The sequence below is a fragment of the Calliphora vicina genome, chromosome 4, assembly GCF_958450345.1.
Source record: "Calliphora vicina chromosome 4, idCalVici1.1, whole genome shotgun sequence".
Taxonomy (NCBI): Eukaryota; Metazoa; Arthropoda; class Insecta; order Diptera; family Calliphoridae; genus Calliphora; species Calliphora vicina.
The window spans coordinates 51,030,754-51,057,055 of record NC_088783.1 but is presented as its reverse complement, the minus strand read 5'-3'; the positions used below and the strand labels follow the sequence as shown (position 1 = coordinate 51,057,055).

At 31.7% G+C, this 26,302-nt stretch overlaps 1 protein-coding gene, 1 long non-coding RNA gene and 1 other non-coding gene across 3 annotated transcripts; 2 read left to right on the top strand and 1 right to left on the bottom strand.

The window, feature by feature from the left end:
- Nucleotides 1-2,165: 2,165 nt before the first annotated feature.
- Nucleotides 2,166-2,237, top strand: TRNAG-UCC (transfer RNA glycine (anticodon UCC)). The gene has a single exon. It is a non-coding gene; the product is annotated as a tRNA-Gly (tRNA).
- A 16,238-nt stretch (nt 2,238-18,475) lies between these two features.
- Nucleotides 18,476-22,207, bottom strand: LOC135958426 (uncharacterized). Its single transcript, XM_065509331.1, has 2 exons — nt 20,852-22,207; nt 18,476-20,671 (listed from the first exon to the last, which is right to left on the bottom strand). Exons 1-2 carry the CDS (start codon nt 22,205-22,207, stop codon nt 18,476-18,478), a joined length of 3,552 nt encoding a protein of 1,183 aa, XP_065365403.1.
- Nucleotides 22,208-22,823: 616 nt separating this feature from the next.
- Nucleotides 22,824-23,686, top strand: LOC135958955 (uncharacterized). Its single transcript, XR_010576482.1, has 2 exons — nt 22,824-23,017; nt 23,077-23,686. It is a non-coding gene; the product is annotated as an uncharacterized LOC135958955 (long non-coding RNA).
- Nucleotides 23,687-26,302: the final 2,616 nt, after the last annotated feature.

Genomic DNA, 26,302 nt, shown 5'->3' with positions numbered 1-26,302 from the left:
TATTTTTTGTATTTTAAGAGCATATTTTTCGTTTTTAAGTGCATATTTTCTGCGCATAAAACACTTTTGTTAGAGCATATTTTTGGTTGCCCTGATTATAAGCAATGGTCGTAGAGAATTATATGGACTAAATTAAGAAAAAAATAAAATTTTATCAGAATCGACCACAATCCAAATATATTTTTTCGCATACAATTTTTCCTATCCAAGTAAAAGTCTAGAAATTTGGTACATATATTTTTTGAAACAAAAGAAGAACGTAAGCCGAGTTTCAATAAAATCAAGAATTTTTTTCATATTTTGTTTATTATTCGACAAAAAATTTTAAGTTTTCATCCTGTTCCGAAAACTATATTTTCTTTGAATCGAAATAAGACACTCCCAACTTTCATTATATTAAAGAAACAGCTTGGGGGAAAGTGGGGCTACAATTTTTTTCTCCATGGAAAATCAAAAATAAAATAATTTTTAGAGACTTATAGATTTGGGCATATCTTCTTAACGATTTATGATATCCCCATAATTTTTTTTTATTTATGGAGAAATGTTATATTTTTCAATAAGTTAAAGGTAAATGGTATCATTAGGAAAATTATATATATGGGGCATTTCATGTCAAGTGAACCAACTTTTGAAATCGATGTCTTCCGATCGGGATGAAATTTGCACCAAGGTTAGCTCTATTGGATAGTAACTCAGACACAATTTTTCAACAACATCGGTCGAGAACTCTCTGAGTTATAGGGGGTAAAATTTTGACAATTTGGTCAAACAGGGGTTTTTTCTTATCCATGTAACTTATTACCTATTGTTCTTAGCAAAATGTGTCCCAAATAGTATAGATAGCTATTTCTTCGATCTTTCGAAAAAAAAATATTTAAAAAAAAAAATAAAAAATTTTTAATATTTTTTTTCCGAAATCAAAAACTTTTTTGACTTTTTTTTTAAATTTTTTCTCTTTTTTTTTTTTTTTTTTTTTCTTAAAATAAAGTTTAGATATTTTCCTTGAACACCTACTTGGTCGCTTAGTGGGATGCGAGTGGGATATCTATCAAAATAAATATTTTGTAACTCAAAACATAAAATTTTTGACTTTTTTTGCAAAATCAAAAACTTTGTTGACTTTTTTTTTTCAAAATGGACCCTTTTTTAATCTTTTTTTTTAGGTCAAACAAAAGCTTAGATATTATCCTTGAAGACCCTTTTGGTCGCTTAGTGGGATGCGAGTGGGATATCTATCAAAATAAATATTTTTTAACTCAAGACAATTACAATTTTTGACTTTTTTTTTTGCAAATACGATTTTTTTTCCAAATGGGCCCTTTTTTTTAAATTTTTTTTGTAGTCAAAAGAAAGCTTAGGTCCATTCCTTTAAGATATTTTTAGTCCCTTAGTGGGATGCGAGTGGGATATCTATCAAAATAAATATTTTGTAACGCAAGACATACAATTTTTTAATTTTTTTTTGCAAAATCAAAATTTTTTTCCAATATGGGCCCTTTTTTAATTTTTTTTTTTGCTCAAAAGAAAGCCTAGGTCCATTCCTTTAAGATATTTTTAGTCCCTTAGTGGGATGCGAGTGGGATATCTATCAAAATAAATGTTTTAACATTTTATCTTTATCTTTAAACATTTCTCTACAAAACAGCATCATTTGATTTTTAAAATTGAGTGTTTGAAAAATTTACTTCTTGACACCAAAATCCCTCTGTGTGCCGTCCAGTTCAAGGGATTTTCTGTCTTTGAATTTTGAAACAGATAGTTGTCTTTTGGATGCTATAGCTGGTGGAAAAACTAATAATTTCATCAGGAAACTGTGTTTTCATGTAGTTGTGTGCCCGGGTGTGGGAAATATGTTGGATTCTCTGGACCATGCAGTAAAATTGACATTGGTTTATCAATTGAACAGCCTATGTGTAGTCTAAGTATTTTTGTGACTTTTGACCTTAAATATCTCCGGTAAATAAGAATTTATTTTAGTTGGCTAAGAACATCAAGTGGAAGGTATCTTTAATTGAGTTTTAATCCTTACTTGTCTGGGCTATTGTTTAATTTATGCCAAAAATATTTTCGCATTTCAACCTTTATAACTGGATTTGTCAAATTTTGCACACCTTTGCCACTGAAATTACACAAAAGCAAATTTTGTCACAAGACTTAATAGGGCGTTGGTGGTGTAATGGTCAGCATAGTTGCCTTCCAAGCAGTTGATCCGGGTTCGATTCCCGGCCAACGCACACTATTTTTTTTATATCTTACAAAATGATATTTGTTATAATAGAATAGTTTCTCTACTTAAAATTGTTATGCTAATTATTAGCAAACTATTGCCACATCATGTTAAAGAGTGCTTAAGTTTTGAGTTTTTTTGTTCTTTAGAATTTAAGAGTTTTTGTCTACAATTACGTTGTCGTTGTAAACAAATAAAAATAATAAGTTTGCAAAGTTTTTAAACAAGGATAATAAAATTTTGTTGCTGTTTTGACTGCAGCTCCTTCTTACATTTTCTTGCTGCTAAATTTGCTAGAGCTTTGTGAACTCGCTCTTATTGTTTGCTGTAAACCAAGTTGTGAATGCTAAAACTTGTGCATAGTTTTGCCAGCAGTTATGGGCATAAATGTAGGTATGAATTTGTATTAGTGGCTTTTGATTTAAAGGTTTTGGCAATATTGAAATTATTTCCACACTATATATTGCTTGACAAAACCCGCCTTGCTTGACAAGACCTCTTCTGATTAAGCAGACAAATGCTTCAGTTTTAAGCATCACTGTACTTTATGTACTTCATAGCAGACATATACATCCAGTAACACACAAATCTACATATATTCTCGTATATGTTTGTACTTATATACTTGTACAAATAGTTATATTATATGTATATTAAAAGTTTTCAACAATAAGTTAACTTAGTTGGTTGTTTGGTGGTGCACTACATTTTAATATCAAAGTTGTTGCAACAAAACTGTTATACTTTCTCCATCTTTTGTCTGTCTGCCTGTCCGTCCGTCTGTCTGCGTTTATGTCTGCTCATTGTCTACTGCATTTGTTTGCAAAAAAAAAAAAAATAATAATAAAAAAATGTGAGAAGAATACCAGCAACTACTACTGAAAAAATCTCAAAACCTCTTTTATCCTTGTGGCTGGATGGCTTGTCGTGGTGCTTCTGGTACATGGTTGGGTTTCGTTCTTTTTTTTCATTCCTTCACTCTGGTACAGAGATGTGCATTCAGCCACTTTGACTTTATATGCTGCTGCTGCTGTTGTTGGTTGGTCTTGAAAAAAGTTTTTATTTAATAAAATAAAATAACTAGCAAAAAAAAAAAAGGAGCACAAGAACTAAGAACGGAATTCAAAACTAACTGTTAAACATATGAAAAGTTTGTTATACATAAATATAGTATTTACTGCTTATATACTACATGTGAATGTATGTTTGATTGTATGTATTTAGCTTTAGTATATAGCATCTATATAATATGAATATAATAAAAATTTTACTTTCACTTTATGACTTATATACACAAATTTATTTCTATTGCTTAAATATGTGTTGTTAGTAAAATAGTTTTATTTAAATTGGTTAAAAATATCATTGTCTAGTTTTCCTTCTTAATTCTGTTTCTGTATATAATATGTAGTATTTTTAAAGTTACGAGATTTTAAATGTTTAATGTAAAAAAACAAATATAGCAACATTTAATAAATTACTCCAAAAAATCATGCACAACTAAATTAACTGGGTTAATTCTTTCTAGTTCAGGTTCTAGTTCCGATTCTAGTTCAGGTTCTAGTAGAGATTCTAGTTCAGGTTAAATTTCAGTCTTTAGTTCAGTTCTAGTTCAGGTTCTAGTTCAGGCTCTAGTTCAGGTTCTAGTTAAGTTTCTAGTTGAGGTTCTAGTTCAGTTCCAGTTCTGGTACAGTTCTAGTACAAGTTCTAGTTCAGGTTTTAGTTCAGGTTCTAGTTCAGGTTCTAGTTAAAGTTCTAGTTAAAGTTCTAGTTCAGATTATAGTTCAGGTTCTAGTTCAGTTCCAGTTCAGGTTCCAGTTCAGTTCTGGTAAAGTTCTAGTTCAGGTTCTAGTTAAGGCTCCAGTTGAGGTTCTAGATTAGGTTCTAGTTCAGACTCTAGTTCAGGTTCTAGTTCAAGTTCAGGTTCTAGTTCACGTTCTAGTTCATGTTCTAGTTCAGGTTCTAGTTCAGTTCTAGTTTAGTTGTAGTTCAGGTTGTAGTTCAGGCTCTAGTTCAGTTCTAGTTCAGGTTCTAGTTCAGTTCTAGTTCAGGTTTTAGTTCAGGTTCAGGTTCTAGTTCAGGTTCTAGTTCAGGTTCTAGTTCAGATTGTAGTTCAGGTTCTAGTTCAAGTTCTAGTTCAGGTTCTAGTTCAGGTTCTAGTTCAGGTTCTAGTTCAGTTCTAGTTCAGGTTTTAGTTCAGGTTCTAGTTCAGGTTCTAGTTCAGGTTTTAGTTCTGGTTCTAGTTCAAGTTCTAGTTCAGATTGTAGTTCAGGTTCTAGTTCAGTTCTAGTTTAGTTGTAGTTCAGGTTCTAGTTCAGGTTCTAGTTCAGTCTCTAGTTCAGTTCTAGTTCAGGTTCTAGTTCAGTTCTAGTTCAGTTCTAGTTTAGTTGTAGTTTAGTTGTAGTTCAGGTTCTAGTTCAGGTTATAGTTCAGTTCTAGTTCTAGTTTAGTTGTAGTTCAGGTTCTAGTTCAGGTTCTAGTTCAGGCTCTAGTTCAGTTCTAGTTCAGGTTCTAGTTCAGTTCTAGTTTAGTTATAGTTTAGTTGTAGTTTAGTTGTAGTTCAGGTTCTAGTTCAGGTTCTAGTTCAGGTTTTAGTTCAAGTTCTAGTTATAGTTATAGATCAGGCCCTAGTTCAGGTTGTGGTTCAGGTTCTAGTTCAGGTTCTACTTCAGGTTCTAGTTCAGGTTCTAGTTCAGGTTCTAGTTCAGGTTCTAGTTCAGGTTCTAGTTCAGGTTCTAGTTCAGGCTCTAGTTCAGGTTCTAGTTTAGGTTCTAGTTCAGGTTCTAGTTCAGGTTCTAGTTTAGGTTCCAGTTAAATTTCTAGTTCAGGTTCAAGTTCTAGTTCAGTTTTTAGTTCATGTTCTAGTTCAGGTTCTAGTTCTAGTTCAGGTTCTAGTTCAAGTTCTAGTTCAGTTTCTAGTTCAGGTTCTAGTTCAGGTTACAGTTTAATTTCTAGTTCAGGTTCAAGTTCTAGTTCAGTTTTTAGTTCATGTTCTAGTTCAGGTTCTAATTCTAGTTCAGGTTCTCGTTCAGGTTCTATTTCAGAAGAATCTTTAAAAATTTTAAAAATCTCCTTTCATGGAGGAATGTCCACACGTTCAATAGGAAATAGTAGCCACAGAAAAATTTTATATTCTCAGAATTGGAACTATTTTCAATAGTAACACTAACACTGATTTCGAAATCATATCAAATATGTATGTTAAAATTTGCAAGCCTTGAAATGGTGGTGCCAGTGTTATCATGCATGGAAACAAATCGTTGCTAGCACAAAAATCTGATATTTTTACTGAAAGAATTTGAAACTATTTCCTGAACCAACGATATAAAACAAGGATTGTAAATTATTTTTATTGTTTAATCCATAGAGAATTAACATAGAGACGAGACACTCCGAATTGTCAAACAAAAATACAACAAATCATATGTCTGATACATATGTCTGATTGCAAGAGATAGGTTTTTGACAACAGACTTAGGTTTTTGACAATTACGTCTCGTCTCTATGTTACCCTATGGTTTAATCTTTGAAGAATTCTCTTCGAATACCTCTATAATTTTGATGCTTTTAGAAATATACGACCTGACAAACCCTTTACAACAAGACATCTGTTGTTGATATCACTTTCATAACAACATCCTCAACATTTATCGCAGAATAATTGGTCGACTTTTATCTGTAATATAGAGAAACTGTTTCCTAATCGGAGTAGATTGGGTTCTCCTCAAGTACTTGTGAATTAATAATGAATTTTCCTAAGTGATACTTGAAGTGCTACATGATATTAGAAACATTGTACACTTGAGCAAAACGCTTCAAACTATTTGAGTTGCATCAAATCAGGTCGAAAATATTCTATGCAACACAGAGTGTGTCTTCGCTTTCCTGCTTATTGTGTCTTAGCTAAATGTCTTTTTAATGGATGTAGTAAGATTCTCCTTATACTATTGACGGAATACTTAGAAGAATTTTTTCCGAAATGTTTGTATTGTGGCAATAATCCTTTGGTGATATGCCTAATATGAATTCCTCGTAAACAGTTATATTTGCCTATCGCCAGAATTTCAGATTTATGACATTGAATGAAATTGTTTTTAAAATTATTATTTCGTAATGTTACTAATGGAATAACCAACATATTAGCGAATAAAATCATTCAATATATTTTAAAAAAGGAAACTAGACTCGTTTCCTGTTATGTAGTTTACTCTCAAAACTGGAAGTTAAACTTCTTTACAACAAAATGCAATAAATATTTTTTGAGAAAACAAAAAATGTTGACTAACAATAAAAAGCAATCAACGAGTTCAATTAACATTTGCTGTTATTTCGCTTTTACTACTTAGTGGACACTTGTCAGTCATTTTGGGGCGAAATGCGGCTCAAGGCACAATCCAGAAGCAAAAAAATAGTTAAACCTAAAGCATTATTATTAACAGCAATTGTTGCAAGAACATAAATTAAGAAATAAACTTTTGTTGTTTGAGTTTCATTTTTAGTTTTGGAATCTAAAATGGCAACATTTTATTACTCCTGGCAGTCAGCAGCCAAAGTAGTCATTTATAACTTCTTCTTTGTTTTTTTTTTTTTTTTTGCACTTGCTCTCGTTTGCCATTGTTGTTCTTCATATCGTGCTCTATTGCATTTTGTTTTTAATGTACATCCTTTTTTTATCACTACAGCTACATACAGATACTTTAACATTTTTTTCCAGTTTTCATCTTTTGGAATGACATGGAAGCTTTTTATTTTATTGTTAAAAATGCCCATGAGAATTATAACGTGACAAAGTGCAATTGTTTGTTCAATGAAGAAGTTTGGTTTGGGGTTTGAGGGTTGGTGGATTCATCTCTCGATCATTCCATGTTTGTTTGTTCTTGTACATTTATTAGTTGTTCGTATAAAACGGAAACTGATAAAGGAAAAAAAAAATCGAAAGGAAAGCTATGTATGTATTTTTTTGGGGGTTTTTATTTTGTTGTAACAGCATCCGGCATAAAAAGTTTTAAATTTTTTCGGGGGCATCTTTAGTGTCCTTTGGAAAGCCAATCCTTTGCCATTTTTGTCTCCTTACATGGTCATCTGCAGCCATGCTCACATGTCTGTTTGTGTTTTGCGTTCTGTTCTGCTCTGTAGTGTCCTGTCGTCCATCACTGACGAAATAAAAACGTCACTCCCATTGCAATTCATCACATGACGAATGTGTTGTTTGGGGCGTAAAGAAATGCCAGCGTGGAAAAAAATGTATGGAAGAAAACATCTACTAAAAGTTTGCAAAAAAGTTGAAAAAAAGTTGTTTGTGTAATGAAAAAGAATGAAAATATTTTTTCTGCTATTTTTTTTGTAGAAATTAAAAAAAATGACATGACAACGCGCCCAACATGTCAAGTGAGGATTTTAAAATGAATGAATGGTTGTAGGATACACACACATGCGAGAGTTAGTTTTAGTGCAGGACTATTTATTAGGGACACTCGTATTGGGGATTAAATGGAAACAAGAGTTGAAATAAGAAGCTTAAATTAAGCTGTCGTAAGTGCCACTCTTTCTCTAAATCGTTAATAGAACTCAGAAGTCTCGGAAAATATAAAATTGTAATATTTAATGACTCCTCTGGACCTGGTACTCCTTGGGGGTCCTAGACTACCTTTATTATTGGGGATTAAATGGAAACAAAGAAGCGTTCGTCATAAAAAAACTCTAAAACACACACATGCGAGAGTTAGTTTTAGTGCAGGACTATTTATTAGGGATACTCGTATTGGGGATTAAATGGAAACAATTAAGAGTTGAAATAAGAAGCTTAATTTAAGCTGTTGTAAGTTCCACTCTTGCTCTAAATCGTTAATAGAACTCTGAAGTCTCGGAAAATATAAAATTGTAATATTTAATGACTCCTCTGGACCTGGTACTCCTTGGGGGTCCTAGACCACCTGTAATATTGCGGATTAAATGGAAACAAAGAAGCGTTCGTCACAAAAAAAAACTCTAAAAATTTAAAATCGCTCTATTTAATGACTCCTCTGGACCTGGTATAGTCCTGGGGGTCCTAGACCAGCTGTAATATTGCGGATTAAATGGAAACAAATAAGCGTTCAACGAATAAGAAGCTTAATTTAGTCCCTTGTAAGTGCCACTCACTCTCTAATTCGTTAACAGAACTCAGAAGTCACAAAAAATATAAAATCGACATATTTAAAGTCTCCTTTGGACCTCGTAATTCTTGGGGGTCCTAGACCACCTTTAATATTTTTATACTGTCCCAACAGCTGAAGCTGTAAAGGTCCTTAAAATACCATATTTCCTTATAAAACTAAAATCTATTTGTATCATCCAATTGATTTGTACCCAAATCTTTATTTCTTTTTCGTTTGAATCATACTAGGATATCAAAAAAAAGGATGCAATAACTGTTAGTATAGGTTGCATTTTTATTGTTGTATTTATTATAGTTCTAACCCCCGTACATTTGGCGGTATTACAGAACAAAATAGAACATGTACGAATGGATTTGTGTGTTGAAAATTTATAATGTCACTTGTGGTATATATGACTTGTCACAGCATGATGAAAAATAGATGGTGGTCACGACCACTATCCAAACAGACCCATTCACACTAGGACACATAATGCCAGCAGCACAACATCAATGTTTGTTTTAAGTAGAAATTTATAACTGCCACAAACAAAATAATGAAATGTTTAACAAAAAAAGGGAAAAAAAGAACTAAAGAGATTTTTACACAATAAACACAGAAATATTAAGATAGTAAATATATAAATATTTATGCATGACTTATTGATAAAGCTTTATTACAAACCTATATCTAGTCTTTTAATCAAATCTATTGCAAATACTTTTATTTTGCGATTCATTTTCCAAGTTTTATAAGCCGCAATAATTTAAATATTGTTTAGCTTTTAAATGATAATGGCAACATGCAAGGTGTATTAATAAGATGAAGTTACGAGCACAGCTGATTATTGTTTGTTTATGTTGAGTTTGATTTTGTCAAATTTTCTTTATATTTTTTGTTATTGAAAAAAATGCTATTAGGTCGTATTGTCGTAAAATATTTTTTTAATTTAAACAAATTCTTGTTGTTTTGCAAATAAAAAAGTGTTATTTTATGACAAACTAATAAGCATAGCTCAAAAAGTCTGATTAGTTTATAACTTTTTTGTTTTAAACCCAACAAAAATTTGTTTAAATTAAAAATATATTTTATGACATTATGACAATACGACCTAATAGGAGACCGTTTGAATCCCCCAATTGTAAATAGAAAATATTAAAAAATTTCAAATTTTGGAAATTGTCTGTCAAAATTTGTTTAAACTAAAAACATATTTTATGACATTATGACAATACGACCTAATAGGAGACCGTTTGAATCCCCCAATTGTAAATAGAAAATATTTGAAAAAATTTCAAATTTTGAAAATTGTTTTTCAAACAAATAAATGTGTAAAAAAATGCAAGGAAATACAGAAAATATTAAAATCGGGTGAGTAGCAGTGAAATTAAATTCTCAAAAGTCCAATGGATGACCAACATAACTTAATTTTTTTGTTTGTTTGTTTTCATGGTCTACAACATATTTTGACATAGTCAGTCGTTTGACAATTAAAAAATATTGTCTTTGTTGCCGAGATGCTCTCACCTGATTGATACGCCTCTCTCACCTGATTGATATTTAATTATTCAATAGAATGTCAGCGATTTTTAATGGAATTTAAACGATATTTAAGTGTTGAAATTAGCTAACAATTAGACGATTAGATTGCTTATCATTTTATTAATGTATAGATTGAAAGACAGTCTATTTTTAGAGTCTACCACATCCACCAGACTATCATATGTATAACGATTTTTAATAGAATTACAACGATATTTAAGTGTTGAAATCAGCTAACAATTAGGCGATTAGATTGCTTATCATTTTATTAATGTATAGATTGACAGACAGTCTATTTTTAAATTCTCAGCGAGTTGTTTAGTTTTCCCTAATTTATTTGACACGTAAAAAAACACAAGGTAGACATGTTATATATCAATGGATAAAGGATTTTGTCTACTTTTCAAAAATTTATATTTCTTTTGACAATTAAAAAATTCATGGAATACTTTTTTGAAAAATATGACATAAAATGCTTTTTATTGAATTTTGCATAGATACAAATTTTTCAAATTGAAATTAAATTTTTATTTATGAATATTTTTTAATGAAATTTCACAGTTATGTAGATTTTTCTATTTAAAATGCAAAAATAAAAACAAATTTTGAAATTTGTTATCAAGTATCCCGCAATTCCCCAAAAAATTTTGTAAAATCGCAAAAATGGGTTTTTTTCGTTTATTGGCTATAATATCCATAATAGGGGCGGGGTTATCGGAACCCTTTACAAAATAATTAAGAACTTATTGGGACATCTAAAATTGGTTACTATATTTTGAAATCGAGTATGCGATTTGAGATTTTTTTCCCTAAAGTTGAATTTTACATAAAAAATAGGCATTTTTTGAATGGACTTGAATTTTTTTTAAATTGGAACACAAACGAAGAAATAGGATCATTTTGAGGTGTCCTACTTTGGGAACCCCTGGTCCCGCTCCTGGTGAGGTCATGATGTCCAAATTCAAAACTTAAACTCGACTACACTTCCTCTTTGTGCATGTGAAATTTCATTCAAATCGGCGTAAGGGTTTAGAAGTTACAGATTTATTTCCCTCTTTTTTTATTCTCATACCACTGTGCATCGGCTAAATGATTAACAAAGCTTTGGTGGCGTATGTGCCCCCATAAATGTTGTGAGCTTGTTGGTATAGAACTTTGACTTCAAATAACCCCTTAGAAATAAATCAAATGATGTAGGAGACCAATTCTGATCACCGCTGTAATTGAATTGTTTCACGGGATTTTTGAGATGTCGAACTGTCGTGCTGAAACAACATGTCGTCTAATTTAGACAGAATTAACTCTGTTATCAGTAACAGTCACTGCTTCACCAGCCATACCAAACTTTTGGATACCTAGCTAAATTGGTTAGCTTCTCTGAGCCAATATATAGTTTCCTAAAGGCGAAAAAACCAAAATCAGCCAAGAAGAGGGTATTTGGGTTGCGGTCCCAAGTATTAGCCATTGTTAGCTATGAGCTTTTCCCATCTTCCTGGCAACATATAGATTCCCAGCCAAAAGAACTGCTCACCTTTTGAAGTCAAAAACGTGAAGAAACTATTTCTAAAAACCGTTTCAATTCAAATATTTATCACATATTGAACTGGTTTGAATTATTTCATAATTGAGTCAAGTATTCATGTGCTCAAAAACTGAATTTTCTGATATTTTCTATTGAATTTTGAGTTTTGAATTTGATAATTTTGACAATTGAATATACAATTTTCGTTATTGGTTGAAATTTAAATACAAAAATTATTGAATATTTTGTTAAAAAATTTTGTTTTTGAGCACATGAATACTTGATTCAATTATGAAATAATTCAAACCAGTTCAATATGTGATAAATATTTGAATTGAAATATAGTTTTTTCTGTGTATCCCAGAGAGAGCTTTCTGCATCGATCGAAATAAATTGTATAAAGCGGATGAGGCAACTTCTCAACCACTTCTTTCTAAATACTTTTTAGCAGGTATTGCAATATGTGGCCGAACGTTGTCATGACGAAATATTACGGTTTCATATCAGGGCGTTCATCGGCCAATGCACAGTGGTTTAAAAACTTTTTTTTTTTGGAAATAATTCGGAATCTTGGGAACTATTGCAGATATTGTTACGAAATTTCACATGATATGAGCTGAGGTGTTTTCGCTTGTTCAGCTTCCTTGGGCCAATGGGGGCAAGTACGTCGCACCTCAAAGTTGGTCACCTCGGGTCTCAAATTTTTAAAAAAAATCGCCAAAAATCCATATATGATCCGAATGAGCTGAAATTTTGAATATAAATAGTCCTTCAGAAGATCTACAAAACTTACGCTTACAAGTGTAGGTTATCTCTATTAATTGAAGAGATATTCAGGTTTATTGATTTGTTTTTTTTTTTAATTTTGCTCGATCATTTTATGGTTTTTTAGATATGGCGGGCCTACGGAGGGTCGAAATTTATTTTTAAAATATCAGCTATATTGTCGATAACTTTTAAACTTTCTAACAGTTATCTTTTCGCTTTAAAAAGTTATACGCATCCAAAGTTGGAACTTGTAAAAAGGGCCGTATTTTTTCATGTTTTTTCCCAAAAAATCCCATATATTTTTTCTTTTGTAGAAAAAAAATTTCTTCGGGACTATATATAATTTTTATATGATCCGAAAAGATATCTTAATGCAAAAGCGTGTAAAGAAAAATTTGGCTTACTTAAGCGGACATACCACCCCCCAGTCCTATCCAAACTTGGCCAATTTTGAAAGAAAAATTTTGGTTTGAGTAAAAAAGTCTAAAAAGGCAAAGCACCGATCCACGAAAAAGCTTCATATTTATATAACCCTATATGTTTCTTAAATACTTACTAAGTATTTTTACTATCATACAGTAAATAACTTCACAGTAAGCACTTTTCTAAAAAAAACTCAGTTTTTGGAACACATTTTCCCCGTTTTAGGAATTTCAGTATTTGAAAATAAAAAATTTAAAAAATTGTATTGCCATTGATTTAAGGCCATTTGAGTCTATATTGGTTTAAAATTTTGTTATGTTATCTTTAATTGTAAAAATTTTACATTAATTCAAATTTTATATTTTTATTCGTGGAAAATCACCATATGATTTTTTTTTAGTATTTAAGGTAAATGTAGTCCCAAAATTTTATAAAATTATTTAATTTTACTAAAATATCAATCCTCAAGTCATAGTGTTTTCAACAATATCAAATATTTATATTAAAAGCCATTATTTACTCCTCATAAGTTCCACAAACCTTGCCCTATTTGACAAGTTTTTACGTTTTTTCATATAATGAGTCCAAAATCTGTTACGCAAAAATTTCTGTTAAGTCAGTATGTGTTTGAATTCAAAATTTACATTTGATATGTTAACATTTTGCATGAAATATATGAAGAAACGTACAAATTTTTCAAAGGGGCCATGGTCTTCTGAAGGACAATTTTTATTCAAAATTTCAGCTCATTCGGATCATAAATGGATTTTTGGCGATTTTTTAAAAAATTTGAGACCCGAGGTGACCAACTTTGAGGTGTGACGTATTTGCCCCCATTGGCCCAAGGAAGCTGAACAAACGTAAATCAACTCGACAACACCTCAGCTCATACCATGTGAAATTTCGTAACAATATCTCCAATAGTTCCCAAGATACCGAATTATTTCCAAAAAAAAAAAAGTTTTTAAACCACTGTGCAATGCTCACTTCAAACGAATCAGTTGCGTTCGGTACAGGTTCCCTGAGATGGTCTGGTCAGATTTCAGCAGATCTCACCAAATATGGATATTTGGCTTTGATATCGATTCGGCTGGTTGGCTGTGCTTCACATACGATCTCTTACGCTTCGGGTTATTGTAATGCATATATTTTTCATCGCAAGTAATGATTCGATGCAAAAATTATATTTTTTTATAGCGTTCAAGCATAATTTCAGAAATGCAAAATCGTTTTACAATATCTCTCGGCTTTAATTCGTATGGTACCCAATTTCCCTGTTTTTAAATGAATCCAACTGCTCTCAAACATTTTGAAATTGCTTCTTGAGTAGCTCCTAATAATTTTGCAATCTCTTGTTGAGTTCTACATCAATATTCATGGAGTAGTGCCTCCAATTGGCTGGCCTGTGCGATCTTTGTTTTCCGTGTAAAAGTCACCACTTCTGAATCGCACAAACCATCTCTCGCACGTTGAAACTGATGGAACACATTCACTATAACCTTTGTTGAGCAATCCGTATGCTTCAGCGGCCCTTAATCATCATTAAATTTAGCACAGAGATGTTCCGTTTACAATAGAGCATAGTTCCAAAAATTCCCTTCAACGATCCTACAATTTTGTTATATGTGGTATTGAGATAAAATTCAGTGTTAATTTTACGATATAAACTGAAATCGCTTAAGCAAGTTTTAAGGAAATTGATCATACCACAACCGATGTTATCAAAACTGAGCTTAAAAAATTCTGGGAGAAACAGCCCATAGCCGATCTTAGTTGCTCATAGCCAATCTACTAATGAAAATAGCTATAAAAATTTTAAAAATGTTAGATATAAAAAAACCATGATACAATTTATCACAAATAAGTTTACAATAATTTAACTGATGATTACATGTACAACTATACTAGCTGAAATACATTTTTAACGATCATTTACTTTTTATTCAATTTGAATTACTGATTAAAGTATTGTTTTAAAAATTATACATAAGTATATACTTTTATTTGCCTATTAAGCCATCACTTCCGTAGCAATAAATAAACAGCTATTTACTAGCTATTTAACTTCTGTAAACACATTGTGATCTATTAGTCACTTGATCTAGGTACTTGTTCCAATTATACTATCTTCCAATTATACATTTTTCTTATCGTTTTCAACATTTAACAATAAATAGAACAAACAATAAATAAGTCTTTACAACTTGGCGGGAAAAAGATGCAGTAAATAGGCCTTCCCAAAGGCCTTGAGCTGATAGAAGAACTTCTTAAGAAGGTATATTAGAAGGGGTTCCATTGAAGGCCTGCAATGCTTCATACAATGTCTACATAGGAGCTGCTATTAAAAAAGGTTTGCTGAAGCAAGCCATTATAGAGTGTTAGTAAGGAAAATATTCTCAATGATTTCGGCTTAAAACCGGCTTAAAACATACACAGAAAAAAACTATTTCTTAAACCGTTTCAATTCAAATATTTGTCTCATATTGAACTGTTTTCAATAATTTCATAATTGAATCAAGTATTCATGTGCTCAAAATCAAAATTTTCTGATATTTTCTATTGAATTTTGAGTTTTGAATTTGATAATTTTGACAATTGACTATACAATTTACGTTATTGGTTGAATTTTAAATACAAAAATTATTGAATAGATAATTTTTTTAATTGAAAACACAAAAAATAACAAAAATGTGTTTTCAATTACAAAAATTATGGCTGACTTCATAAACGCATTTTGCAAAGCAACACTGCAATGCATAGTGTTCATAAACGCAATAGATTTTGTTTTGGCAATGTCGCAAGTTCATTATTGCATGGCAATGCTTGTCCAGCCGCAGCATCTGTCAAATTTGTGAACTGTTTTTATTTATGATTCTTTACAAAACATTTATGCGTTCATGAATGTCACAAAGTATTGCTTTGCCTAGTAATTGCTTTGCATTACTGCGTTTATGAAGTCGGCCTATCTATTCAATAATTTTTGTATTTAAAGTTCAACTCATAGAATAATATATCCATAGAAACGTTACTGAGAGGGAAAAAACCTAAGTCTGTTGTCAAAAACCTATGTCGTGAGAATGTATTAGTACAAAGTTTTGAGATTGTGTTGGTGCCTTTTTAATTTTCACCAGACACACTGAGTTGTAAAAAAATTTTAAAATTTTAATTTATGTAAATTTTCTTCTATTTTCAATACCAAAAATTAATAAAAAATATTTTTTTCGTTTGAGCAAAATTAACGTGTTTCGGAAATATAATGTGCTGTAAATTGTTAAAAAAAACATAAAATAGTGTATAGAAGTGTAATAAAGTGGTTCGGTCTGTATTTAGTCGGAAAATCAAAGGTAAAATTTCAAGTATTTTGATGTGTTAATTTCTCTCACAAGTATGTTGAATTCACATATCACAAGTACGTGTGAAGAGAGGAATTATTGTTACTCTCAGCTTACTCTCAGTTGCGCCTCTAGTTGTACCCTATGGTTCAACCAATAACGAAAATTGTATATTCAATTGTCAAAATTATCAAATTAAAAACTCAAAATTCAATAGAAAATATCAGAAAATTTTGATTTTGAGAACATGAATACTTGATTCAATTATGAAATTATTGAAACCAGTTCAATATGTGATAAATGTTTGAATTGAAATATAGTTTTTTCTGTGTAGACAACTTTACGCGAACGTCAAACATCAATATCTTTTAGAAGGCCTAAATAGTGAAGACCTAGCCTTTTTTTCCACTGGGAAATTTAACAAACAAATGGTGCTCTCCAAGACGCCAATTAATAAAGATATACATACAAATAATCATACATGTCCCAGCAGTTAGCAAGTAGTCAATGTATCCCTCTATGTCTCATCACTTGGCTGACACAAATTTATATATTTTTGGTCATTTGACATTTGCTCTTTGTAGTACAGATAGGTGTCATTTGGTTACTTTATACATCCCAGGTAATCTAGTGTTAAGACAATTGTCACTTAAGTATCTCTAAGTAATCTAGTGTGTAGTCACTTTAAATAATGAGTTGGCAACTTTGGACCATCTATCAGACAGTCTTATTGTAATCAAAAAATTATCAATTTACCTCTTGCTTATGTAACTAGTTCTCCCCCTAAGTGAATAGCAACAAAATGAACAACAATAATTTAAAAAAAAACAAGTAGAGTACTATATTCGGCCGTGCCGAATCTTAAATACCCTCCACCTAAATATGATGGTATATCAATTGAAATAATATAACAATAGTTAGAAAGACTAGTAGTGTACTCAGAAGATATTTTATTTCAAACTATTTATAACTGAAATTCCTATTAGAACGTATGAAATTTAACAATTTATATACTTATTAATTAGTTAATACGTTTGGATTAACACTTTTCCCTTTTAACCTCAAGTGAAGAAATAGAGTATAAACAAGTAAGAGTGCTATATTCGGCTGTGCCGAATCTTATATACCCTTCACCAAATTATACTTCAAAATAAAAATTTTAAATATTTTCAGGTAAACAAAATTTATTTTTTTCCAAATGTTTTTTTAATTTTTTGGAAAAAAAAAATTTTTCTAATTGTTATTTTAAATTTTTTTAAATTTAAAATTTTTTTTTGTGATTTTGACCCATTGTAGGTCCAACTTACTATGGTCTTATATACGTCGTTACAAATGTCTTCGAAATATCTTTCATTAGATATCCATATTGTCTATGTTAATGTCTTAGTAATCCAGATATAGGTAAAAAATCGAGGTTGTCCTGGTTTTTTTCCTCATATCTCAGCCATTTGTGGACCGATTTTGCTGATTTTAAATAGCAAAATTCTCGAAAGCATGTCTGACAGAATTTTTGAAGATTTGGATCCCGAAGATATCTGGGGTCTTCAGAAAATTGATTTCAACAGACAGACGGACATGGCTTAATCGACTCCGCTATCTATAAGGATCCAGAATATATATACTTTATAGGGTCGGAAATGAAAAATGTAGAAATTACAAACGGAATGACAAACTTATATATACCTTCTCACGAAGGTGAAGGGTATAATAAACAATTGTTAATCGCATCAGTTCTGTTTGTCAAAGCTGCCAGATTTGAAAATGAATCGTAAGTTTAGAGTTTTAGATCTAAAATGAGAAATGTCTTAGTCAATTATTTTTGAAAAAAGCATTCATGCACTCAAAATTAGAGTGTGATTTGAGTAATTTTCAATAGAGCTTAAGTACTGTTTTTCTATAGCGAACGAGTGCTTTGGGAGGAAGTTTTACATGTATTTTGTTTCTGTTAAACTAACAAAACACATGTTAAATATCCACTCAAAGTACTCATCGCTATAGAAAAACAGCACATTAATCACTGAATAGACCATAGATACAATTTACACAGCCATGAAATTAATATTATGAATAAGCTCCTGGTCTCCACTATAGATTGTAAACACAGAGTTTTTAGGTTTTAGAAAATATTTAATTTTATTTATTAATCTTTTAATCGTTGTTGTTAAAAAACTCTTATGTTAAAATTCTTTTTGGTATGGTGGCCAAGAACAGTTTTTTGGTTATTGTTTCTAATTGCGAACTCACCAAAAATGGACACCATTACTCTATTTATAGTAGAAATCTTTAGGTAATTTTTAACCGCGTGGAATTTTAAATAGTTACAATATATAAAAAAAACAGTATGTCACAAATTTACAGATTTAACTCAACAAATACATATGTATATAAATTTGACGTTTACAAAATTCTTACAATGTGAAGTTAACAATAATACAAAAGAGGTTAACGATTACTTTTAAAAATATAAATAGACAGTGGCGGTAACACCCCTCCCCAGTAAGACGAAAATTATGTTGAAGACTTACTCCATTTGCTGAGCCACGTTCAAAACTGCCAGTTTAGCTGCAGGTCTCTCTAAAATACCAGACGTCGTCATGACTTTAGCTTTACGTACTTGACCATCTGCAGACTTGTATACTTCTATGATTCGTCCTTTGGGCCACACATTCCTTGGATTTGCAGGGTCAACCACTACCACCAATTCGCCAATAGCTAATGGTTTAGCTTTCTCGAACCACTTCGATCTGCAAGTTAATGTTGGCAAATATTCGGTCACCCATCTTCTCCAAAATATATCTGCATACTGCTGACAACGTAACCAACATTCTCGCAAAACAACACCGTCATCATCATATGTAGCAAGAGGCTTAATGCCATTTGAACTTCCCAAAAGAAAGTGATTAGGTGTTATGGCTTCTCCATTTTCGCTTTCAACTGGAACATAAGTTAATGGTCGGGAGTTAATAATGGTTTCCACCTCAGCCATCATACTTTTTAACGTTTCATCACATGGGCACCTTTCATGTTTTATTTTGTAAAGGACCGTTTTTACAGAACGGACCAAACGTTCCCAGGCCCCGCCCATATGGGGGGCAGATGGTGGGTTAAAATTCCACTTTGTAATTGAATTGGTAAAGTTACGAACCAATTCATTTTTGTTCACCTCCTTGAATGCTTCCTGTAATTCACGATCAGCCCCCACAAAGTTTGTCCCATTATCGCTGAAAAATTCTCTTGGTTGTCCTCGACGTGCAGTAAAATTACGGATCGCCATAATACATGAGCTTGTGTTGAGAGTATGGACAATTTCAATGTGGACAGCTCTAATTGTCAGGCATGTAAATAAAGCGCCATATCTTTTTTCCTTATGGCGATTCACTGTAACATATAGGGGACCAAAAAAATCCAGACCCGTAAAAGTGAAAGGCGACTGAAAGGCACCAAGGCGAGCTCTGGGCAACTTAGCCATTTGAGGAAACACTGGCAAAACATTTTTCACTTTACACATCTGGCATTGTCGTACAACAAGTTTACAAACAACTCTTAGTTTTGGGATATAATATCTTTGCCGTATTTCATTTACGACGGTCTCGTGGTTAATGTGATGGTAAATATTATGGTAGTGCAATATTAGTAGTTTTGTAATGCGACAATATTTTGGTAAAATAGCTGGATGCTTAAATTCTTCAGGTATGTCTGCATTTTCAATCCTTCCAGCCACACGAAGTACACCAGTATTATCAATAAATGGAGATAGTTTATATAAAAAACTAGTTTTTGGTAAATTTTTGTTCTGTTGAATACACTTTATTTCATTACAAAACGTTTGTTGTTGAGCTTGTTTCAATAAAATTAATTCGGCCTTGAATAATTCATCTTGTGTTAACTCCGCATCATTTCCAGCTATTTGTTTGGTTTTCAGACGATTACAAAAGCGAATTACAAATGCAGTCGTTCGTAAAACTCTACACCAGCGAGAAAAGCGTTCAACGTTAATAAATAGTTCTTCACTTTGTATAAGCAGACTATGTTGTTTCAATTCCAGTTCTGTTTGTAATAAATTTGTAATTTTAAATTGCCATTTATTTTCAGGAAATTTAAGAAATTCTGGACCATTAATCCAGCGACTAGAATCTGATATATCTGGTTTCTTCGCCCACTTAGTTGCTTCGTCAGCCACATTATTTTTCCCAGATATCCATAACCATTCGTTTATCTCGGAATTGTCTAAAATCTCGCTTATTCGTACGGCAACAAACTGATGATATTTTCGGTGGTCTGAGCGTATCCAACTCAAGACAGTTTGCGAATCTGACCAAAATACCTTTCGATTAATATTGACAGAATGATTTTGAATAATGGTATTGGCAAATCGGGCACCAATTACAGCCGCCATCAGTTCTAATCGTGGTATTGAAACTACTTTCAATGGTGCGACTCTAGTTTTCGACCCAATTAATGATACGACAACTTTATTACCATTAAAGATTCTAAAATACGACACAGCAGCATAGCCATTTTCGCTAGCATCAACGAATGTGTGTAACTGAACGTCAATGTTGTTGTAATTTGGTAATTCTTGAAGATAGCAACGGGGTATATTAATTTTGTTTAATTGTGGTAAAAATGTTATCCAGTTTTTCCATTTAATGTGTTGCTCTTCTAAAATGGGTTCATCCCATTCTACACCACTTCTCCATACTTCCTGTAGAACAATCTTTAAGTACATAAGAACATTTCCAATTAGACCTAGGGGGTCGTATATACTCATTCAAATTCTTAAAACTTCTCGTTTTGTTGGCTGTTTTTTCCCGAGGAAAATGTCACTATTTAGAATTGATAATGAAAGTTTAAATGTTATCATATCGTCAACGGGAACCCAGAATACGCCAAGCACTTTTTCTGTATCAAGGCCATCGCTAATATTTAGGCAAATATTATTGGTGGATTTCTTTGAATTTAAATCTTGTAATACAATGTTGCTATTAGAACACCAATTTCTAATGTTAAAACCGGCTTGACTATGGATGTATCTAACATCTTTTGCTAGTTTACTGGCTTCTTCTATACTATCCGTCGAAGCTAAAAAATCATCTACATAGTGATTATCTTTTATGGCAGCAGCGGCTTCAGGATATTTATTTTCAAATTTTGACGCATTTAGGTTTTTTACGTATTGTGATATACAAGGTGCACATGATGCTCCAAAAATCAACACATTCATAATGTACACATCTGGTTCTTTATTTTCATCACAACTGCGCCACAAAAACCGCTGTACATTACGATCTTCTTTGCGAATAAAAATCTGATGAAACATTTGTTCTATATCACCGCATACAGCTACTTTTCTTTGACGGAATCGAAATAGAATAGATGGAAGCGACGCCAACATGTCAGGACCTTTGAGCAGAAAATTATTTAATGAAACACCATTCGATTTTGCTGCTGCGTCCCATACTATTCTGGTTTTATTCGGTTTATTTTTATTGAACACAGGAAAGATTGGCAAATACCACACATTTTGATCTATTTTTTCATCATTATAGTTTTGCTTGACTTTTGTTATATATCCTTTATTTAAATATTCTGTAATTGTTTTTTTAAATATATCAAATAATTCTCTATTGTTTTTCAAAGATTTCTCAAGGCACAGTAATCTTTTCTTAGCCATATCAAAGCTTTGGGGTAATTTGACATTATTATATCGCCACAGTAAAGCTGTTTCATAATGGCCATTGGATATTTGTTTAGTATGTTTTTCTAATAAATCGATTGCTTTTTGGTCATCTTTACCAATCATAGAAGTTGTATTAGTAATACCAGCCATCTCAAGAGAATAAAACTGTTTTATTAAATAATTAAGTTTATTTTCATTTTGGCAATCGCATTCACATGTATGAAAATTATATTCAATTTGTTTTGTTTGGTCAATATTCGAGTTACCACATAAAAGCCACCCGAGGCGTGTACGAATAGCAATGGGCTCATTATTTTTACCTTCTTTTACTCGTGTTGGTATACAAAACTTCAAATTATTTATGCCTAATAAAACACTTGGTTCAGCATTTGTAAAATCATTTATAGGTAAACCTTTAAGATGTGGATATTGGTTACACAAATTTTTATAATTAATGCTTTGGCTGGGCAAAGATAGTTGTTTCACCGTGCGAACTGGTAAAGTATATTTGATTTTATTTGGGCCAGAAATGTGCAAATTTACTCGCTGAGAATGGTTTTCATTGCGCCCCATATTACCTGTCCATTTCAAACATAATGGATCAGGATCACCTTTTAAATTTAAGTTTTTCATTATGTTTTCATTAATTAGGCTGATTGATGAACCCTCATCAATAAATGCAAATGTTTTTAAGCAATTATTATTTGCACCATAAATAGTTATGGGTAGAATTTTAAACAGAATTTGGTCACTTATGTTACCACTGTGTGAAGCGTGTAAATTGGCGTTAACATTTTTGTTTTGATTTTCGACTTCTTGTACTACATTTGCTTCATTGTGATCAGCTGATATTTTGTGCAGCAGCGAATTGTGTTTTATTTGACAGTCTTTATGTCCACACACAATGTTACTATTACATATACCATAGTGACGACGTAAACAAAGTTTACAGAGGTTGAGCTTCCTCACTAAATTCCATCTCTCATTTCTGTCTGCGGCTAAGAACTTTTTACACTTTTCAATACTGTTGCACTGTTCATAGCAGACTACACAATTTTTTATGTTCTGTACTTCGTGTGTATTAACATGTACATTTCTTATTTTGTTTGAGTGAAGCTCTGCTGACGTCGTTGTACTGCTGTACTCTCAATATTAACGCTGCTTGCTGAAATACCAACATCATAAATCCAATTTGCAAATTCTGTTAAATTTACTTTCTTATTATTTTTTATCAATTCTGTTTTGTGTGAACCCCAGTTCAATTGAAAATAAGATGGCATTTTGATAATTAATTCCTGCAATAGGGAAGAGTTATTAAGTTCATCTAATAAACCACAAGCTTTAATTGTAGTTTCCAAACCCTTTACTTCAACGGCGAAAGATGTAATTGTGTGTAATTTTCTTGTGTTTACAACAGGCATTAATTTGATTTTGTTTTTTAGTGAACTTAATATTTTTTCTGGTTGGCCGTAAAGCAGTTTTAAAGTGGACATAGCAGCTGGTACACAAGTGGGGTGGATTAAAATGTGCTGGACTGATCGCATAGCTTCTCCACGTAATGCTCTTTGTAGGCGGACCAAGTTTTCTGCATCAGTTAAGCCACAAATATTGGTGGACCAGTCGTATGTTGAACTAAAAAGTGGCCATTCTTCAGGCATACCTGTAAACGTCGGTAGATCTTTTGGCACAGTTTGTCGTGCGTTTATTTGTTGGTGCGTGAGGTTATTTTGAACATTGCATACATTTGGTCTTAATGTAGACGAGGGATGCATATAAAACGTAGGTTCATTATAACGAAAATCAAGCGGCGGAGCTGGTTGTGTTTGTGGATTTGTTGTAGTGTACCGTGATGTGTCCATGCTTGGTCGAAAGGTATACGATGGCAGCATGGGAAACACTGGGCCAGTATATGGAATATTTGGCGGTTGTGGTACTTGAGTTTGTGTGTTAATTTCTGCATTTGCATTATTGTTTATAATGTCACTTTCGACTTGTTTTGTTGAATATAAATTATTTTGTGATGGATTATTAATAAACGTTGATATAATTGATGCTGTGTTTTGTTTTAATACATTTGTTGTAAAGTTTGGCTGAGTAGATGTTGCGTTAACTACATTTGTACTTACATTTTTGTATGCCGGCAGGTTAGATGAAGATGTGGTGGGCAATGTTGGTACGGCAGTTTGTTGAGGCAATGGAAAATATGTTGTTTCGTTAAAAGTTTGTTCTTCAGCAGTTGTTTGTTGTTCTGTGTGATCCGGTTGATTGTTTAACCATTCGTGTACGGAATTTGTTGTTGACTGTATGTCAATCTCGTCCTCATTTGCTTGTTCAAGAATTTGATATTTTTTGCGAATAAATTCTCTTTCAAGTTTTGTTTCTTCCTGCAAACGTTGAAATTCCAAAACATGTCGACGGGAACGAGACGCATGTGATGAGTTTGAAATGCAGCTACGTACGGAACGAGGTGAATCTATGGTTGTTGGTTGCTGTGTAGAACAGTCCTGGCAAAGCCATGTTCGCTGAAGTTGGTTACTGTCGACGCTAGCGCATTTTAAATGAAAAGCAAACTTACATTTGTCGCAGAATATGGCGTTACTATTGTCTGATGGTTCATTACAAATTTTGCAGTTGGTGGAGAATTCTGTGTTTGAGTTTAGAAGATTTGGTGGTTGACCCTGTAAGGAAGATGAAGAATCCATGTTATTAGGACTTACGGTATATCAGCCAGTTGGTGTTCTTCGAGATAAACCAAATCCAGATTAAGGGGTGTTTTAACACGTAACAAAAAGAATTTTAAAGTTGTTGAAGTTGAATAAGCTCCTGGTCTCCACTATAGATTGTAAACACAGAGTTTTTAGGTTTTAGAAAATATTTAATTTTATTTATTAATCTTTTAATCGTTGTTGTTAAAAAACTCTTATGTTAAAATTCTTTTTGGTATGGTGGCCAAGAACAGTTTTTTGGTTATTGTTTCTAATTGCGAACTCACCAAAAATGGACACCATTACTCTATTTATAGTAGAAATCTTTAGGTAATTTTTAACCGCGTGGAATTTTAAATAGTTACAATATATAAAAAAAACAGTATGTCACAAATTTACAGATTTAACTCAACAAATACATATGTATATAAATTTGACGTTTACAAAATTCTTACAATGTGAAGTTAACAATAATACAAAAGAGGTTAACGATTACTTTTAAAAATATAAATAGACAGTGGCGGTAACAGTAATCAAAGTATAACAAGTAGTCCGACTCTTTGACAACAGTACCTAACTCTATACATGTGTTAGTAAAACAGTTCCTAACTCTAAACATGTGTGAGTAACAAAATTACACATGTATTGGTGACTTTTAAATTTTCTACAGGCAACAGAGCAGAGCTGTAAATGAATCACTCATTTTTGAATTAATTCGCGAATCATTCACACAAAAAAATTAATTGAATGAAATTTGAGTCAATTCAAATGAATTTGGTAAAAATGAATTGCAATTCGTTTCCAATTCAAATGAATTGATTTTGAATTAATTCAATTCATTTACAATTCATTTGAATTGAATTGATTTTGAATTAATTCAAAAAAAAATTAGCAATTCATTTCCAACTCCGACGCGAAATTCGCAGCATATTTAGCAGATTCTTCAATGTCATTAAGTATGCAGTATAATTAATCGATGGTTAAAAAGTCTTCCTTTAAATATAATGCGCCGTTACCATCGTCTGCTGGTGTTGAAAGATTATTTTCGTACGCCTCTATTCTAAACATCCGTAAACGTGGATTTCTTTCAGATGATAATTTTGAAAAGCTATTGTTGTTTAAGGTGAATGATGCATTCTAATTAAATCTAATTAATTTTATTTATGAAACTCAATTGTGTTTTGAACTACATATTTATTATTTTTCCTGATTTTTGATTATTTTTGGAAGATAGTTTTATTTTTTTGAAATAAATATTAGCAAAAAGTTTGTTGTTGGGTGGTCGTGGGTCACAAAATTTAAAAAATTATTAATTGCTTCTTGAATATTAAATATGTTTTGTCGTTCAGCATATTTCAAAATAAAAATCAGTTCTTCTTGAAGAAATAAACTCCAAACACCATGTGTTCATTGATCAGGCGCGTATACAGGACAAGGCTTTTCAATTTTTGTACTGGATATTTTCATTTTGGTAGGAGAAATCTTTCATTCCCCCTAGAGATCTGCTCTTGAATTTGATTGATTGCAACTCATTTTTGAATCATTCATTTGAATTGCTAATTCTTTTTTCTAATTCATTTGAATTAATTCAAAATCAATTTAATTCAAATGAATTGTAAATGTATTGCAACTCATTTTTACAAATTCATTTGAATTGGAAATGAATTGAAATTCATTTCTGCCTAATTCGTTTGAATTGATTCAAATTTCATTCAATTCATTTTACCAATTCAATGAATTAATTCAAAATTTAGCTAATTCATAATGAATTAAAATCAAAAAAGAATGATTCATTTACAGCTCTGCAACAGAGTTTTATAAATATGTTTTTAATTTGAGTTTGTATGAATTTTCAATACATTTTAACTCTGTCCTATAGATTAAATTCTACAATAACAAAAAATTACATGTCAGAATTTCGAAAAATATTTTTTTCTTGATTTGTGCAAAATAGAAACTTTTT

Excerpts from the sequence above, each read along its gene's own strand:
- LOC135958426 (XM_065509331.1), bottom strand. The coding sequence starts at position 22,207 with ATGGGGCGCAATGAAAACCATTCTCAGCGAGTAAATTTGCACATTTCT. Across the intron at positions 20,672-20,851 it reads ATGGCCTTGATACAGAAAAA|ATTGTTCTACAGGAAGTATG; the intron begins GTGCTTGGCGTA and ends ATGTACTTAAAG.